The sequence below is a fragment of the Cyanistes caeruleus genome, chromosome 2 (assembly GCF_971803275.1).
Source record: "Cyanistes caeruleus chromosome 2, bCyaCae1.hap1.1, whole genome shotgun sequence".
Lineage (NCBI taxonomy): Eukaryota > Metazoa > Chordata > Aves > Passeriformes > Paridae > Cyanistes > Cyanistes caeruleus.
The window spans coordinates 211556-227759 of record NC_141702.1 but is presented as its reverse complement, the minus strand read 5'-3'; the positions used below and the strand labels follow the sequence as shown (position 1 = coordinate 227759).

At 46.6% G+C, this 16204-nt stretch overlaps 1 protein-coding gene across 1 annotated transcript in view; it reads right to left on the bottom strand.

The window, feature by feature from the left end:
• The window catches only part of IFT172 (intraflagellar transport 172), a 37352-nt gene extending 21150 nt beyond the window's left edge, over nucleotides 1-16202 (bottom strand). Inside the window, exons 1-17 of the mRNA XM_086875230.1 lie at nucleotides 16062-16202; nucleotides 15672-15815; nucleotides 15493-15605; nucleotides 14969-15008; nucleotides 12337-12402; nucleotides 11874-11953; nucleotides 10259-10346; nucleotides 9191-9405; nucleotides 8970-9093; nucleotides 7782-7877; nucleotides 7019-7180; nucleotides 5245-5298; nucleotides 4619-4722; nucleotides 3904-3989; nucleotides 3329-3441; nucleotides 885-1052; nucleotides 413-549 (exon numbers count right to left, since the gene is read on the bottom strand). Coding sequence (XP_086731356.1) covers nucleotides 413-549; nucleotides 885-1052; nucleotides 3329-3441; nucleotides 3904-3989; nucleotides 4619-4722; nucleotides 5245-5298; nucleotides 7019-7180; nucleotides 7782-7877; nucleotides 8970-9093; nucleotides 9191-9405; nucleotides 10259-10346; nucleotides 11874-11953; nucleotides 12337-12402; nucleotides 14969-15008; nucleotides 15493-15605; nucleotides 15672-15815; nucleotides 16062-16100 — 1829 coding nt within the window. The 5' untranslated portion in view covers nucleotides 16101-16202. The remainder of the gene's footprint in view (nucleotides 1-412; nucleotides 550-884; nucleotides 1053-3328; nucleotides 3442-3903; nucleotides 3990-4618; nucleotides 4723-5244; nucleotides 5299-7018; nucleotides 7181-7781; nucleotides 7878-8969; nucleotides 9094-9190; nucleotides 9406-10258; nucleotides 10347-11873; nucleotides 11954-12336; nucleotides 12403-14968; nucleotides 15009-15492; nucleotides 15606-15671; nucleotides 15816-16061) is intronic.
• Between the last annotated feature and the right edge of the window lie 2 nt (nucleotides 16203-16204).

The window sequence follows — 16204 nt, the reverse complement described above, 5'->3', positions numbered from 1 at the left end:
GTCAGCTTTTATTCTGCCCAGCTGCTGGATGTTTCCATAATATTAATACCATCCCTGGAAGGGTAGCAGTGAAAGCACCCATGCACCACTTCACATCTGGCAGCTCTGGAGACATTTATTTGCTGCAATTAATTGACAACTACCTTAAGGAAAGCCCTGCTGGTGTCTGTGGGACCAGACTGGTCAGTCTCTCCCTGAGTTTGAAAACATAAAGCTGCAAGGAGGCAAAAGCTGAAAAATCTCTCCTGATGGACTCTGATGTTCATTATAACCAGACCAACATTATGCTGAGAGTCTGAAGTTCAACTCTGGAAAGCTGTGCTGCTGCTGCTGTTCATGGGTCATTGATTCCCAGGTGTCTGGCATGTGATATGAGCTACCTGCCACCCTCACTGGCGTATCCAGCACTTACCTGTGATAATCCCCATCATCAACCGCAGTTCCAAACTCTATGAGGCCTTCATCCAGGGTGTAAGACACAGTGTTCACCCCTTCAGACACTATCACTTCAGTCTTTCCATCATTCCTTTCCAAGCTTACGATATCCCCCTAGAAAGAGTACCAGCTGTCAATACTCCACTGTTCATCTGAAGCATGTGGGGTCTCAGGGTTGAGGGCACACCCTGACCACTGCAACAGCTCTGTCAGACATGGTTCTTCTGAATGAGCTTGCACTGAGCAGACTGAGCCATGAAGCAGCTCCTTGCTCCATCTTCTGCCAGATATGTCTGCCACAAAGTTGACAAATGAGCTCATATTTTGTTCATAAGAAGCTAACAGTTCCTTTGTGTCTCCCTTCTGCCATACCACCACTGCTACTCCCACACACATGAGGAAGAAGAAAAACAAACTGCAGGAGGCAATCAAAGTCTGCAGAGTTTTACCTTCAGAGGAAACATGGTGACTCGCTCTGGAGCATCGATGTTGTACCAAATGCAGAGACTGTTCCTGTTCTGAGCAACCACCACATCGCTGCCTGGGACCCACTGCACGTAGGAGCAATAGTTCAGAATGGTTGTCTTGGTGCTGCTTTCAATGTCATAGAGCTGCAGCTGGAGGTGGGAGAGTAGAACAGGCTCAGCTGGACTTGTGGCTGGGCTGCTAGCTCACACAAACATTGCAGGAACATCTGAACAGGCATCTTGTAAACAGACATTACCCATCAAGAAACAGACTTTTTGCAAGACACACATCCTAAAATCTCATATTTATTTACACATTGCTAGAAGACCTTTTTAAACCCTTGCAGCATTTTAAGCCACACGCTCTTACCTCCCTTAAAGCTTGGCACAGACATAAATAAACCAGAATATGCCTCGTGCTGCTTCAGTTCCCTCTCAGCTGCAGAGCTGGAACAGGAAAATGGGCTCTAAAGTCCTGAATGAAAAAAACCTACAGGACCAAGAAGGTCCTTACTCTGCAATTTTGGGATGAACTCTCCACCCCAGGCACAGTCCTATTGCAATGACTACTAGCAATAAGATGAGAGATCAGTTGTTTCTACAACACACCGCCCAAAACCAAACATAACAGTTTGGAAGGTGTAACCTGACATATGGCATAACTTTGCTATATGTATACGATGTCTTGTGACTGCAAAGTCCCAGACTGTCCCTACTCCTTGTCCTGACCTAGAAAAGATGAGAAAAAGAAGAGAGAACTGTGCTAGTCTCGTGACACACCTATCAAAAGAGAATAAGAAGGTCTCTGTTTCAATCTGTACCAAAATGGCTGGAGAAATCATAGAATCCCAGAATGGTCTGGATTTGGAACCTTAAAAATCATCTTGTTCCAACCCCCTGCCATAGGCAAGGAGACCTTCCACTAGCCCAGGTTGCTCCAAGCCCTGTCCAACCTGGCCTTGAACACTTCCAGGGATGAGGCAGCTACAGCTTCTCTGGGCAACCTGTGCCAGGGCCTCGGCACCCTCACAGGGAAGAATTTCTCACCAATATCCCATCTCACCCTGCCCTCTGGCAGTGGGAAGCCATTCCCCCTTATCCTCTCACTCCAGGCTCTTGTCCAAAGCCCCTCTACAGCTCTTTTGCAGAACCTTTAGGCACTGGAAAGGGCTCTGTCTCCCTAGAGCCTTCTCTTCTGCTGGATAAACAATCCCAACTCATTCAGCCTTTCCTCATAAAGGAGGTGTTCTAGGCTTCTGACCATCTCTGTGGCCTCCTCAGGACTTGCTTCAGCAGCTCCACATCCATCCTGTGCTGAGACCCTACAGCTGGAAGCAGCACAGCAGATGAGGTCTCACCTAAACAGGGCAGAGGAACAGAACCCACCCTCCCCTGCTGCCCTCACTGTGCGACTGGTTCAGCACACAACTTATGCCTGGCCTTGTTACATCTCATGAGATCCCCATGGGCACAGCTCTGGAGCTTGTTCAGGTTTCTCTGGATGGCTCTGTCCTTCAGGTGTGTCATTCTACCCTCAGCTTGGTGTCATCTGCAAGCTTGCTGAGGGTGTACTCTATCCCTTCATCTGTACTGTTAATGAAGATATAAAATAACACTGTCCCAAGACAGACCCTTGAGGGCGACTACTTGTCACTGATGTCCACTGGGACTCTGAGCTGTTGACCACTTCCCTCTGGATGTGAATGTTCAGCCAAGCCCTTATCCAGCAAACAGTCCACCATCAAATCCATCTCTCTCCAGTTCAGAGAGAAGGCTGTTGTGGGAGACTGTGAGAAAGGCTTTACAGACATCTAGATAGATGACATCCATAGCCCTTCCCTTGTTCACTGATGGAGTCTCTCCATCAGAGAAGACCATTAGGTTGATCAGGCAAGACTCACTGGTGGTGAAGCCATGCTGGCTGTCCCAGATTACCTCACCTGGTTGTCCTGCATCACCTTCCCATTCCCCATCTGCCTTAGCACTGCTTGGAGCAGGATCTGTTCCAGGATCTTCCAAGCCCCAGAGGTGAGGCTACCAGGTCAGTAGTCCTGGGTCCTCCTTCCTACTCTTTTAAAGATGGGTATGATGTTTTCCTTTTTATAGTCACTGGGGCTTCACCTGACTGCCATGACTTTTGGAACACCATCGACATATGTGCCACAGAGAACCTATGATCTCCATTTTCAGGTGAGATGAGATGAAGCAAGATGTCTAGCAACTATGTTCAACATTATCTGTGACTCAAGAATGCAACGCTGCCAGCTCATGCAATCTGGCAATCATCAATCTTCCTCAAAGGAGCAGTAAGCAAAAAATCAGGAGTATTTCAGATGTGTTTCTCACCTCCCTCCATTCAGGCATGCCTGTCTCTACCTCTCCTCACACACACCACCCTGCCACATGGCCTGAGGTGCCCCACTCACCCTCATCTTCTTGTCCCTGAAGAGCAGTTTGTGGCCTGTTTCATTCAGCTCCAGCCAATCAATCTTGCTGTCATGACTGATTGTGCCAGCATTATAGCCACCAACAAGGTCCACTTGAGGAGGAAAGAAACAAAACAGTGTAAGTAGCTGATGTACCTCAAAGTGCTCAACATTCAAAGTTGTGCCAGGGGAATCAGGTGCCTGGGATCTATTTAGGGCAATACCCTCAGCAAAGACACTGTGACATGAACACCAAACAGCAGTGACATTTTATTTTGATGACTTCTCAGCAGCAGCAGCTGTCTGTGAGCATACACAGCTCATAGGCAATGCAGGCAACACGGGGTCTGGTTCCAGGACACACAGACACCCATGGCTGTATGCATGACAGGTTTATCCTGTCAAAAGTAGGACAGCCTGGTGTCCAGTGGACTGCTGCTAGGCAGAGGGAATGCAAAGGGAAACTGGTAGAGGGAATGCACAGAGGACCTTCAGGGATGTGCTGCCTGGCACATAAAAATGAAAAGGAATAAGGAAGGCAAAATACAGGGAAGGGAAAGGAGGGTTACAGTCACCTGTTGCTATAGTCTTGATGTCTATCAGATAAGCCAGTCTCTTGTTCTCATCCACGCCTCGTTGCTGTCTTTCATTGATACGGACACTGTGATTTGAAGGGAATGACTATTACCTTCACTACTTTCAAAATTTGTATTTGAATCACATAGTCCCTCCCCGACTTCCCTGCAGCTTCCCTGAGCACATGGAGCCTCTGGCAGTTCTCTGACCTGTGACACTTCTTCAGTTCCTCAGTGCCTCAAGTGAGAACAAACCTTCCTGATCCATGGCTTCCCCCCAGAAGCTCCCCCTTCTGGAGGAGGGGTCCCCAATAACACATTACTTATGCTGCTCTGAGCAGACCATGATCCCCCCTTCTCCTGAATTAGAATATGGGGTATAGAATTTTAGAGGGACAGAGGAGGTCCTGCTGGCAACTGAGTCCCTAACAACTGTACCAGGACCAGCTGGATGCAGAGTTGCCTGAGAAAGTGCACAGGAGGTCCCTCTTCAGCAACAGCCATGGCAGGCTGCACCAAGATCAGAGGACAAGAGGCTCTTGTGCTTCTAAAACTTGTAAAACCAGTGATGTGGTAACAAAACCCATCACTGGTCACTGTGAGAAGTGGGTGTCTGGGGGCTGCATTCTACAGTGTGGGACACTTGCAGAGTTATACATCTGAGTTCACTTTACAAAATGCCTGAGCTGGTTATACAGGCAGATGTAACCATTACCTGACCAGATGAGGGTTCATAAACTCTGTGCGGACAGACCCCAGAATGTCATTGCTTCCATATTCCACTAGTGTCAGCTCTCCAGCATTAAAAATCATGCAGACCTGATGGTGAGAGGGGAATACACTATCAGAGTAAAGCGACAGAAACACTCACACCTGCCAGTGAGGGGTACAGGAAAGAACTCTGCTGCACACAAATCTAAATTTAAATACTCTGAAATGATTAAGAAGCTGTTCTTGTCTTCTTGTTGTGACTGACAGCTTTTCCTCGAGGCTTGGGATTTTAATTGTGGGTGTATCACTCCTGCAAAAGTCACGCTATCCCCATGACAGCTGTATTCTGTATCTCTAACACCTGCTCTGGCCATTGTTGTTTTATTGCTTTTCTCTCCCTCAGGGTTATGACTTATGTGACTTGTCAGTCCACACTATGTTTGTTCTGTACCTGGCATGCAGAAAAGGCAAGTACAAGGAAGAAGCAGACTAGAATCTGCATGAAGAAGTTAAATCCAGGAAACTGCTGAGAAACAGGGTTTTCCAGAAACATGGGTGACACTTTTCTTGCTGGTGAACACACAGCTTTACACACCATTCATGGGGAGCATTCTGTTCCATCCTACTTACATTCTCATTCTCAAAGAAGAACTTCTCATTCCCCCCAGATCCTTGCCAGGCCACCTGCAAAACAACGGCACGGTGTGAGGCTGACAGGCTGAAACTCCACCAGGACCAGTCTGCAGATTATGGGGTCCACTGTCCAGCTTTTGGCTCCCACAACAGACAGCAAGACTTACACTGCACAAGGGACTGTGTTCCATCACTTTAGCTGCCAACACTGTTTTTCAGTCATTCCCAGATTGCAAATTCCACATGTTCCTCTCCTTTCTTTAGACTCAGCTTCAGATTCCAGCTTTCTTTGTATAGTATATTACTGACTTCTGAACAAGAGGCCTTCAAATGACCAAGGTACTCCCTCTATCCTATCCTTCACAGGCCCTTCTCCACCTTCCCCAGACCAGCTCTACCACAAAAAGCACCCAAACAGCTCCTTTGCCTCTATTAATCATAGCCACAGAATCACTGCTACCAGTGGTGACCAGAGCAGTGACCTCACCACATGTAGCTGAAACCCTTTGTTTTTTTAGAGTCATACTAGCAATGGATGATCAGCATAGTGGCAGAGGGGGAACAACTGATTGGGAATTTGAGTAGAGCACTGGATCTCTGTGTTCTGGATACACTGACATTACTGTGGTAACAACAGACAAGCGGCCAGAGAAGCAGAAAACTGAAATCCGAGGCTACAGCAGGCCTCTTTCCTTACAGAGTATAAACTCCAACTTCCTGCTTCAAAGGAACTCTAGTGAGACAGCAAGAGAGCAAATGGACATCTCACAGCCTTATTCTTTCTGAGAAGTGAGTATAGCTGTGCAATTGAAAGAAAAGCTCTGTGCAGTAAGATGTAGAGAAACTTGGGAGCTTCATTCTGGCCAGATTCTCAGTTATATTACCAAGTTATCAGCATTCTCCAGTGTAAATCTCCAGCCAGAGTTCCTGCTCCAAGAGAGACTGATTAGCTCACCATCAGTCTGATTAAAGGTATGTGACACCTTTGTGAACAATGCAAATATGTCCATGTCCTTGAAGCCAATTTAATGCTTTTATCAGATATCAGTCTATTGCCTACAATTCTCCAGGCTCAGCACATGGGCTCAGCACTCAGTGCACTGTGAGGCTCAGGAGATGGACAGTTTTGTGTGAATTGTCTGCTACCAGAAATGGCACTGGCATAAGCTGTACGATGCAGTCATGAATTGTCTTACAACAATTTTTTATTTTGGTTCTTTTAAACACACTAAGATTTATACATTCACATCTGGAATGCATATATGTATTTGGGCCCGAAAGTAAAAGAAAGACTGATAAATTGTAGCAAGTTCAGCACACTGCCATCAAGATGGTTGGGAGTAAAGCGTTTACACTGTGAGGAGAGGCTGAAGGAATTTGGCTTCTTCAGTCTGGAGAAGGGAAGGCTTAGGAAACCTCTAATACAGTGAGGCCAGGCTTTTCTTGGCAGAAGCCAAATGAAAGGATGAAAAGTGGTCATAAAACCGCAGTCAAAATACCAAGAAGACTTGGATAAAGGCTTTCCTTCATGAGTACAGTAAAGCATTGGAATAGAGAACTAGAGAAATTGTGGGACCTGAGCAACAACATCTGAATTTAATATTTGCCTTTGGGCAGTAAGTTTGATAAGAGACTTCCCAAGTCCCCTTCCAACTTGAATTATTCTATGATTCTTTGAAAATAGAGGTATTGTTCACATGCAAAAATCATACCCTCTGGGTTCTGAAGGTAAGCATTTGACACTCCAGAAATGACAGTGGTTTTCCAGTACCTCACTGAGCTTGTTGGAGCTGATGTCACCCAGCAGTAATGTATCTGAGGTATGGGCCACCAGGTACCGGTCCTTCCCTAAGATCTTCACCTCATCAATCTCGTAACCATACTGGGATTTCAACACAACTCGAGTTCCTGTTGAGAGGTTCTTCACAATGACCTAGAAAAAGTGAGAAAAAGCAACATGATGTTCCTCTGTTCCACAGAGGAACAGCGCAGACTTCTTGCCCTGTAGAAGATTAGGCAATAGATGATACTAGGATATTTAGGTATCTCGTCACATCATTTCCCTTTGCTTTTTTAAAAAACCTTACTATTCCTTTTGCACGGCATGACAGTTGTAGTAGATACTTTTGTCATTTACAGGTTACTAGCCTAACTGGAGACCCACTCAGGCCCCCAAGGATAAGCCCCCTTTGAAGAGTCCTGTACTCTCTCCCTTGACTGCTCAGGAGTGCCCAGGCTGCCAGCTCACCCTTACTGCCACATTGTGAACAAGGTAAATTTAGCTGAAATTAAATCACTTCAGAAGTCTGCACTTGACATGAAGGTACCTTACAGAAATTCACAAGGTAGGAAATTAACTCCATGTCTTTCATCCTAGCCAATTCCCACCCAACCTTAGCCCTGTCCCTGGCATATCCCCTATGGCTTCCTCAACAAGTTGATATGAACATAGGTGCAGAACTCCAAACACATCTAGCTCTGGCAAACATTTCATTTTCATCAGGAATTTCATACCTCATTAGATATTCTCTTACCTGGCTTGGTCCCACATATGTAATTTCAAATTTATTTTTGTAAATGGTTCTGCGAAGGCAGCAGTCAAACTGCTCAACTCCTCCGCACAGTGTACCCTGAGGATAAAACCACATCATGTGGTCAGTGAACTCTGTCAAGGAGAGATATTCCAGACCCTGCTTACATTAAGAGGATCAGCAGTGAGACCCAAACACACCAGTCCCAGCTGTTCTGGAAAACAAGGTTCAAGCACCCACATGCAGGAGGACCAGCCCTTTTTTGACTTTCTTTAGACAACAGAAAGATTGAGCCATTCTCAGAAAAATGAAGATTACAAAATGCTGGCAAGAATCTGGGGCAGAAGGAGGTGGGGTTAAAAACCACCTTTATCCTCATCTTTCCCATTATTCTTCTCAGTTTCCCACTTCTCATTCTCCCAGCCTCCTACTCTCTCCTCCTTTCCAGAAGAATCCTTCCACCTTTATTTCTTTCTTTACAATACACCCATTCTTTCCACCAATCTCCTACCCCTTAGTCCCTTCTCTGAAAATATTTATTCACATGTTCAATAATTTTTGGTCTGAAAAAATTTCAAAGATTCTTGATTGCTTAACACAAAAATATACAAAAACTATTAAAGAAAAATTGTAAATAACATGTTTCATAAATAATTTAAGTATTTTGAGTTAGCCAACTTACTACAGAAAATATGCAGAAAGATCAGTTTAAACAGATTTAAAGAATTATTTGACTTTAGAGAAAGGAAGATGAAGGATTGATAGCTGAAGGAAGAAGAAAGAGAATGCTGAACTGAAAACACAGCACAGAAACACAGAGTGTAATTAGCAGATCAGTTTGTATACTGCTTCTCACAGGTGCCCAGAGGAAAGAATGCTCCTGAGACTGCTCTGGACAAGCTATGCTGCCCTCAGCATGCTGCTGAGAGAAAAGGGCTGCTGCAACCAGTGAGCCATCATACCAACAGTCACAAGGTTTTACAGCTTCACACTCACACACCCAAATGCAGCAGCTCCCTAGCAATAAGGTCTTGGCCTCAGCATCTGCACTGCACCCCTGGGTGACCGTGTGACCACATCCATATGACCATGTTCAAAGCCCTTCCTTGAGCACACCACTTTGCTCCCAGGCACAAACATCCCCCTGGTGTGGGACTTGAGGGCTCAGGCCTCCTGACTGATGATACAAACCGCACAGATCCGTGAGCCGTCCCTCTTCCATGCCAAAGCTGTGATGGTGTACAGGTGAGCTATTTCTTTGGGCTTGCCTTCCTCCCAGGCACTGCGGCGTGGACTCCAGTTCAGAACCCGTAACCTGCGATAGAGAGGAGATAAGAGAGACATTAAAAATTGTGTATGGCTGACAAAGGAAGGACTATAAAGAGGAGAATTCTCCATCAGGTACAGGGTACCTGTCATAGCTGCCAATAACAATGGACTGGCCACTGGGACTGGTGGTTGCTGTGGTGAATTCCTTCTCTGATGAGTCCCGGCTGTAGTCAAAGGTTTGAATCACACTGCCTTCCTTCCCATAAGCAACAATCTTCTTGTCACAGCCTGCAGCCACAATGCTGCTGGAACCCCAGGCGAGGGCGTAAGGAGGACAGGGATGCACCGCCAACTTACCCTACAGCAGATGAGAACACCCTGAACACATGAATGGCCCCAACTCCTAGCCGGCCTCTGTGCTCAGCTATCCCAGCGGGACTGGTATGGGACCCTCTGTAAAGCCCAGTTCATGGGGGCAGCTTTGTCTGCCTGCCTAGTATGTAGGAAGGCAGAAACCAGAACTGAGAGATGAATCAACCATTACATTCATTTAACTGTGTGAGAATTCTAATGCCAGTAAGAAGATTGAGAGCATTAACTAGAATGAGACTGAACTCCCAACACAGCAGAGTATAGATGGACCTGCATGATATCGCAGCAGAGAGCATCCATGCTTACACTGCTTCAGCTGGAGACAAAAGATCTGAGAACAGCATCCCCTTCACCACAGCCTGAAGCACAGAGAGACTCCTGGCAGAGAGAAGCAGGAGGCTCAGGAGAAATGCTGGGTGTCCAAGGACAAAATGTGAGCCTGAGATTCAACATTAACTGTTGAACACTGCTCAACACCCTGAATTGTTGTTCAGCCTGCTTAGTGTGGAGACAACAGTAGCCACTCAATGGAACTCTACCTCTTTGAGCATCATTCTCCTGGACACTTGAACATCAGATCTTTCCAGACACCTGAACAGCCTTATGCCTCATACACAAAAACACTAATTCTCCCCTTACCACCACCTTCAGTGTATTCCAAAGCATCTAGTCACTGTTCTGCCTCCATTGACGCTTCCCAAAATCTTTGCTAGCAAGCACAGCCTGCAGCTCCTCTCCAGACTTCCACTCCCTCCACAGTCTGATCCCTTTCCAGAGCTCTGGAGCCAGGAAGCAGGCTGTGCAAATAGGAATTTTGCTCATCGAAGGATCTTTGATACCTGTGATTCACCTGAACCCTCATCATCAAAGAAGAAGCGCACTATGGTTCCATCTGCATGGCCAGACAGGATTCCCCTCCCCGAAACACTGCAGAAAAACACAGACAGGATGATGCAATGTAAGACTTGCACCTTTATACTCATATCCCTACCCAGAGCAGCCATTCCCAGGGTCATGGTTGACGTTCCTCATCAAAGGAACCTTCCCCAAAGACAAGAAAAATATTGAGTACCTGTGCCAGTATATGTGAAAAGAAAGCAGAAAAAGGACCCAGAGTGGAAAGGAGAGTAACCAGTTAAGTATCTTCATCATGTAAAATCACAATAAATGAATTTCTGTATTACTAAAACCCAGAAGCTCACAAGTGCTTACAGCAATATGTGTCAAACAGCTCTTGCACTGGAACTGTTCCAGAGCTGAGGCTGGATATTATGATACTGGGAATCCCTAAAAGAAACACGATGTAGGCAAAGAACACCTGGCCAAAAAACTCCAGGCCTATGTCCATTTTTTATAGCACTGATGTCTTGTATTTCTGGACACAAGAAGGGAGAAGAGAGCAAAGAAGAAGGAACAGGCCAAAGATCATGTACCCAGAGAAACACTTTTTAATGAAGATTAGAAGATTCAAGAACAGAATACAAATTCTATGGATGCTGCAGCAATTCAGCATTCATGGATCTGTCAATTTCAAATTTTCAAATTCAGTTTGAAATTTCACAATTTCAAAGTGAAAATTCCACTCCATGACACATCTCAATTTTTAGGTAAAGAACACTAAAGTAGTTAAAATGAAATCTTAATGAAAATAATTTTGAATTTCACTTTATGGTTATTTTCCTAATTATAGCCTTGTCAAAGGTCTTATCTGGCAGAATGTCCTTACTTTTTTTAATCCTTACACATGATTAATATTAGTTATCAGTTACATGAAGCTGACAAGTAATCCTTATAGAGTCACAGATTCAAATACATCAATGTATAAAGTAAACTCGTGGAGACTTTCATCCTCAACTGTGTTTGAAGAACAACCAGACTGCCTGTGTGGCACAGCCTGGTACCAGATTTTAGGAAGGAATTCCTTCTGGAGAGCACAGCTGTCACTCTATTAGGAATGGTGAGAAGAACGACACAGACTCTCCTGGGAGTCGATCAGGAGAATTCCTCTCGGTTTATTACCTTAGGTCTTTTTTTATAGACCAATACGTGAAAAGTACAGAAAAGAAACTCTTATTGGTTAATAAACTAACACATCACCATAACTGGTCAGTGGGGCTCACCACCCCTCGACCTTCTCGTGCAAGAAAACAAGGAACAGACAAACAGCACCTGCAAGGCTGTTCTCTATCTCTGAGGATTGTTTTAATTCCTCCCTATGATATCCCAGGCCACTTTCTCAGGCAAGACTGAGAAAGTTATGTGGCCTGCAATTTCCACAGGCACTGTGCTCTCTATTTCAGAGTTAGCATCCATACACAGTATGCTGTTATCTTGACAAGTAAGTGACAGTAAAAGGACACTGTCAACCTCCCACACTGGCCCCTGTTATGCCAAGTCAGCAGCAGGTGTGAGACTGAGCCAAATCAGGGCAGGCCAAAGCAATGCCACACTCACTTGGAAGTTAGTGAGACCACGTAGGAATCTGTCCCATAAATGGTAGAAGACTTGTTGCTCTTTGTATTTGCTAGACGAACCTGAGAAAGAGAAAATGATCAGTGTTTCTTTTGTCTGTGGAACATGGATCTCCCCCAGGGTAAGTAACATTCCCAGAAATTTCCCTGTTCACTACCAGGGAAAGAAATCACAGGAAGCTCATTGCCTTCCAGTATGCTATAGAAGTGAAAAAAATTGGAGTCACATTTCCACATTTCTAGAAAGGTTTGGAGAAAGATCCAAAAGATCCAGTAGAACCTCCAGGGACAAATTGGGATCCAGAAAATTTAAGTCCATGGTGTAATCCCTCTGCTGCTATTGCTGTGGCGCCCAGGGATGCCTCTTACCCCCCAGCCCAGCCACTTGCAGGCCCTGGCAGACTCAGCAAGGGAAAGAAAGTTACACAAATTACAAGTTTTTCTACCTTTCCTTCAGCAAGACCAAAAACAATGACATTCTCTGCTGGCCACAATAAGCAGGTCACAGCACTCTGCAAAGGAAGAGGTAAAAAGAGAGGTTAAGATCTCCGCACTACTAAACTTCCTGCCCCATTGCTATCTAAAATAGTTCATGAACAGACACTACTCAGGCAGGAGAGATGAGGCATTTGGACAGGCCTTACAGTAGCTGAAAATACTGGACAAACCTTACTCCTGGTTTTAATGCTGAAGCTTAAACTAGATAATAACGAGCTGGGGCAAAGTAACTGAGCTCAGGAGGACTATGGGAGGGCAACAAAGTTATACAGATGTGTTCAGTTTGGAGCTCTTTTGAGAGTATTACTCACTGAGCAGGTGATTGGCTTGCCACATGTTATTGGTGAATAGCATATAGTATAAAATCATGGCTGTTTTAAAAGGTTTTTTGCAACAAGTATAAAATAAAAAAATAATTTCACTCCTACAACTTCTGTAATAGCTATGAGAATACTTGTCCATTGGATCTTTATTTGATGAATAAGAAATAGTCTTCATTTTTTCATTGACCAGATGGTTGTTAGACACTACCAAGTAGGTCAGGTAGAAACAGGCTCATTAAATCCAAACCAAAGGTATTCTTGAAATCTGAGGTGGGGTCAGAATGAATAAAGCTGACCACAAAACCCAACTGTAAGAGAGGGCCAAGAAAGTTTCTCAAAGTCCTTCACATCTACCCTGCAGAACTCTAGTCAGTAAGAAGGCTGGTGTTTGGCACTGTGCCACCAGCACCAGCCTCACTGGCTCTTGGTTCCATTTTAAGCATCTGGGGCTGCTTAAGATACATATACACCTTCATTTATTCATCTCATCTTCCATCCCTGCTCTGATCATTCATATCAGACAACACAGCTACAATCAGACAACAGAATGTCTCAAGGTAACCAAACTGTTCATAATTTAAATGTCCAACCAATGACGAAGACCACTGTCATGTGTGTTTCCCTCCTTATCTGTCAGACTCTTGTTTTTCCCTCTAACACAACAAAAGCTTGGGAACAAGCCTCACACTGTGGTGATGTGCTCATTGTTTGTCCTCCTGGCCCTCAGCAGGAGGCTTGGCTTGCCACAGTGATCACACACTGTGATGACTGTGAGTGTAAAAGGGCCCTGTGGCAGGAGAGGGAAAGGGCTCAATAAATGATCTCTCATATTGACTGAACATTTAAAAAATTTGTAAATAACAAAATGTTGTTACAGGAGAAAGCCGGACACAGTGGTAAAACCCCACACATACAGCACCAGAAAAAAAAGAAAAAAAAAGAAAAAAAAAGGATTTATTGTGTTACAAATGGTAGAAAGGGCATGGGGAAATGAGAGAATGAGAGAAAAAAATTACTGAATTCCTATATTAAAAATACAAAAACCTGTACATGTACCATGCACAGCATCTGAGCTTGAGAGGTGAGCAGGCCCCCACTGGGCTTGCAGCTGGTGGGGCAGGCAGCAAGCAGTAGACAAGGAAAGATCTCTCCAGGGAGGCTAAAGGTGCCCACACCTGGGATAGCCACCCTGTTCAGGGAAGGGACAAATGGACACCAAGCCTCTGTTGCTCTCTTCTCATGACACTCTATTCTCATGACCTCTCAGTGCAGCAGCTCAAATACAGAGCAACAGAGGCTGAGCAGCAGCTTTCCTGTCACCAGAGACACAATTCCCTGGGCTCCCTGGAGCGCCCAGAGCAACCACAGTGGTAGGCCATGACCCAGCTCTGAGATGTAAGCTTTCAACCCGGAGGCTGAGGCTGCCCTTCATCTGAGAGACAGCTTGGGAAAGCCTGGCACAGAGACTCCAGCAACTCCACCAGGAGCAGCTCTTTCCATGTCTTCTGGGGATTTGGATATGAATGATGATTCCTCCTATCCTGCAGAGAATTTTCTTGGTGATAGAGAGTACAGGGTGATGGCACTTGCATGGACAGCCTAGGGCAGCTCCTGGACTTTTGCCTCTAAAGGTACAAGTAGTCAGTGCACTGTATTTTCTCACTCTGATGGTTTTCTGTGCAAGGAATTCCTAATACCTTTGCCTTTTCCAGACGGATCTCAGGGCAAGCCTTGGCAAACACCTGCTGGGCAGATTGCTCTCTCACACAGGCAGGCACAGCCAAAGCAGGAGAACACAGAGGTGGCCAAGGAGCAAACGTGATGGAAATCACAAACCTGAGGCAATTGAGCATGTGGAAATCACAGTTTTAATTCTGCACGCTTTACATTTTGTTTAATAAGGCGTCTTGGAGTTTAGAGTTGCAAACCTGTGAAAAATGGCTCGCCTCTGTCATGAGTGTCCTGTATTTTTCCCTTTCAACTCCCTTAAAACAGTCTGTTCACTGATGCCTAAAGTAGTCCCCAAGGTTTTGTAACTGATTGCACTGATCATCCAACAGTTCACTCTGTTGTACCCAGGCATTAGGACATCTGTGATTAGCTATATGTGCCTCAGAATTTAGAGATTCTCTTAGGATCTTTAAAGGTCAAGGACAATTTAGCCAAGTACACCTCTAAGTATGAGCAGAGAGACCTCTCATTGTCTTTTCCTACATATGCCAGATAAAATGGACTCCAACAGAAGTACGGGTCTCACCGTTTGGATGAATTTGTTGCATATCACCTTCTTGTCACCCCTGCAGAAAAATATAAACAAAAATTACTATCAGCAACACTACACATTCTGGTCACCTTACTGTTTATACATGGTCTGGTTTGATATTGCCACAGTCCATTGAAGTTTTAGGTGCTGCTAGTCTATCACAACTTGAGGTAAAAAATCAAAAAGACCCCGAGCTTCTGAGCTTCCAAAATTCTGGTGAACTGCCTGAGTGCCATTAGCACAGCTCCTGCCAGCAAATGAGGCTGCAGCGGGGCAAGTGTGTGCCATGGCTCCATAACTGTGACACACAATGGCAACACAGGCTCCAGCTAGCTGTCTGCCCAGCCAGGGCTCCGTGAGAGCTCTGCCGAGGAAACCTGACCGCTGCTCCCCACGGACACCTGCGGGACTCCCCGCGGCTCTGGCGATGGGCACCGCAGCGTGGCAGGGCGAGGATCAAGCTGAGGGAGCCCACAGCAGGGTGGAACGGAGCATCCTGGACCCCAGCGCACACTCACCACTCCTCGCCGATCCTGTACACGTAGACAATGTTGTCCGTCTGCCCGACGGCCAGTCTGGTAGAGTCCGGGGAGAAGGCCATGCCTTTGACCACGTAGCTCTTCCTGCCGTACTGCGGAGAAGGTTGGTGTGACGGTGGGAAGCTCAGCTGCCCCAGCCCCGGCCCGGTTCCGCTCACCTTGGCGTCCGCCGGTTTGGTGGAGAACTTGTCACGCCGCTCGCCCTGCTCGTCGTAGAGCAGCACCACGCGCTCCGCCGTGCACACGGCGAACCGAGCGCTGCTGGCGGACCAGGCCATGCAGGTCACCCGCGCCGTCCCGTCCTGCGGGCACACACGGCTCGGCATCACACAACAAACCCGAGTGGGCACACACGGCTCCGAGTGGGCACACACAGCTCAGCATCACACAACAAACCCGAGTGGGCACACACGGCTCAGCGGGCACACACGGCTCAGCGTCGCCGCTACGCGCCCCAGACCGGTCAGGGCCGCTCTCCCCAGCCCAGCCTGGCCCGGCCCGTTCCCCCGCGGCCCGATCCCTCCCAGTCCGGTCCGGCCCAGCCCGACCTGCGGGGCCAGCAGGGTCCGAACGTGCCGCAGCTGCATCGCGCCCTCGGCCGGGCCCGGGGCCGGGATGGTCCCACGGGCCCGCTCCGCCGCCGCCGCCGCTCCGCCGCTCCGCCGCCGCTCCGGCGCCCACCTCGCCCCGC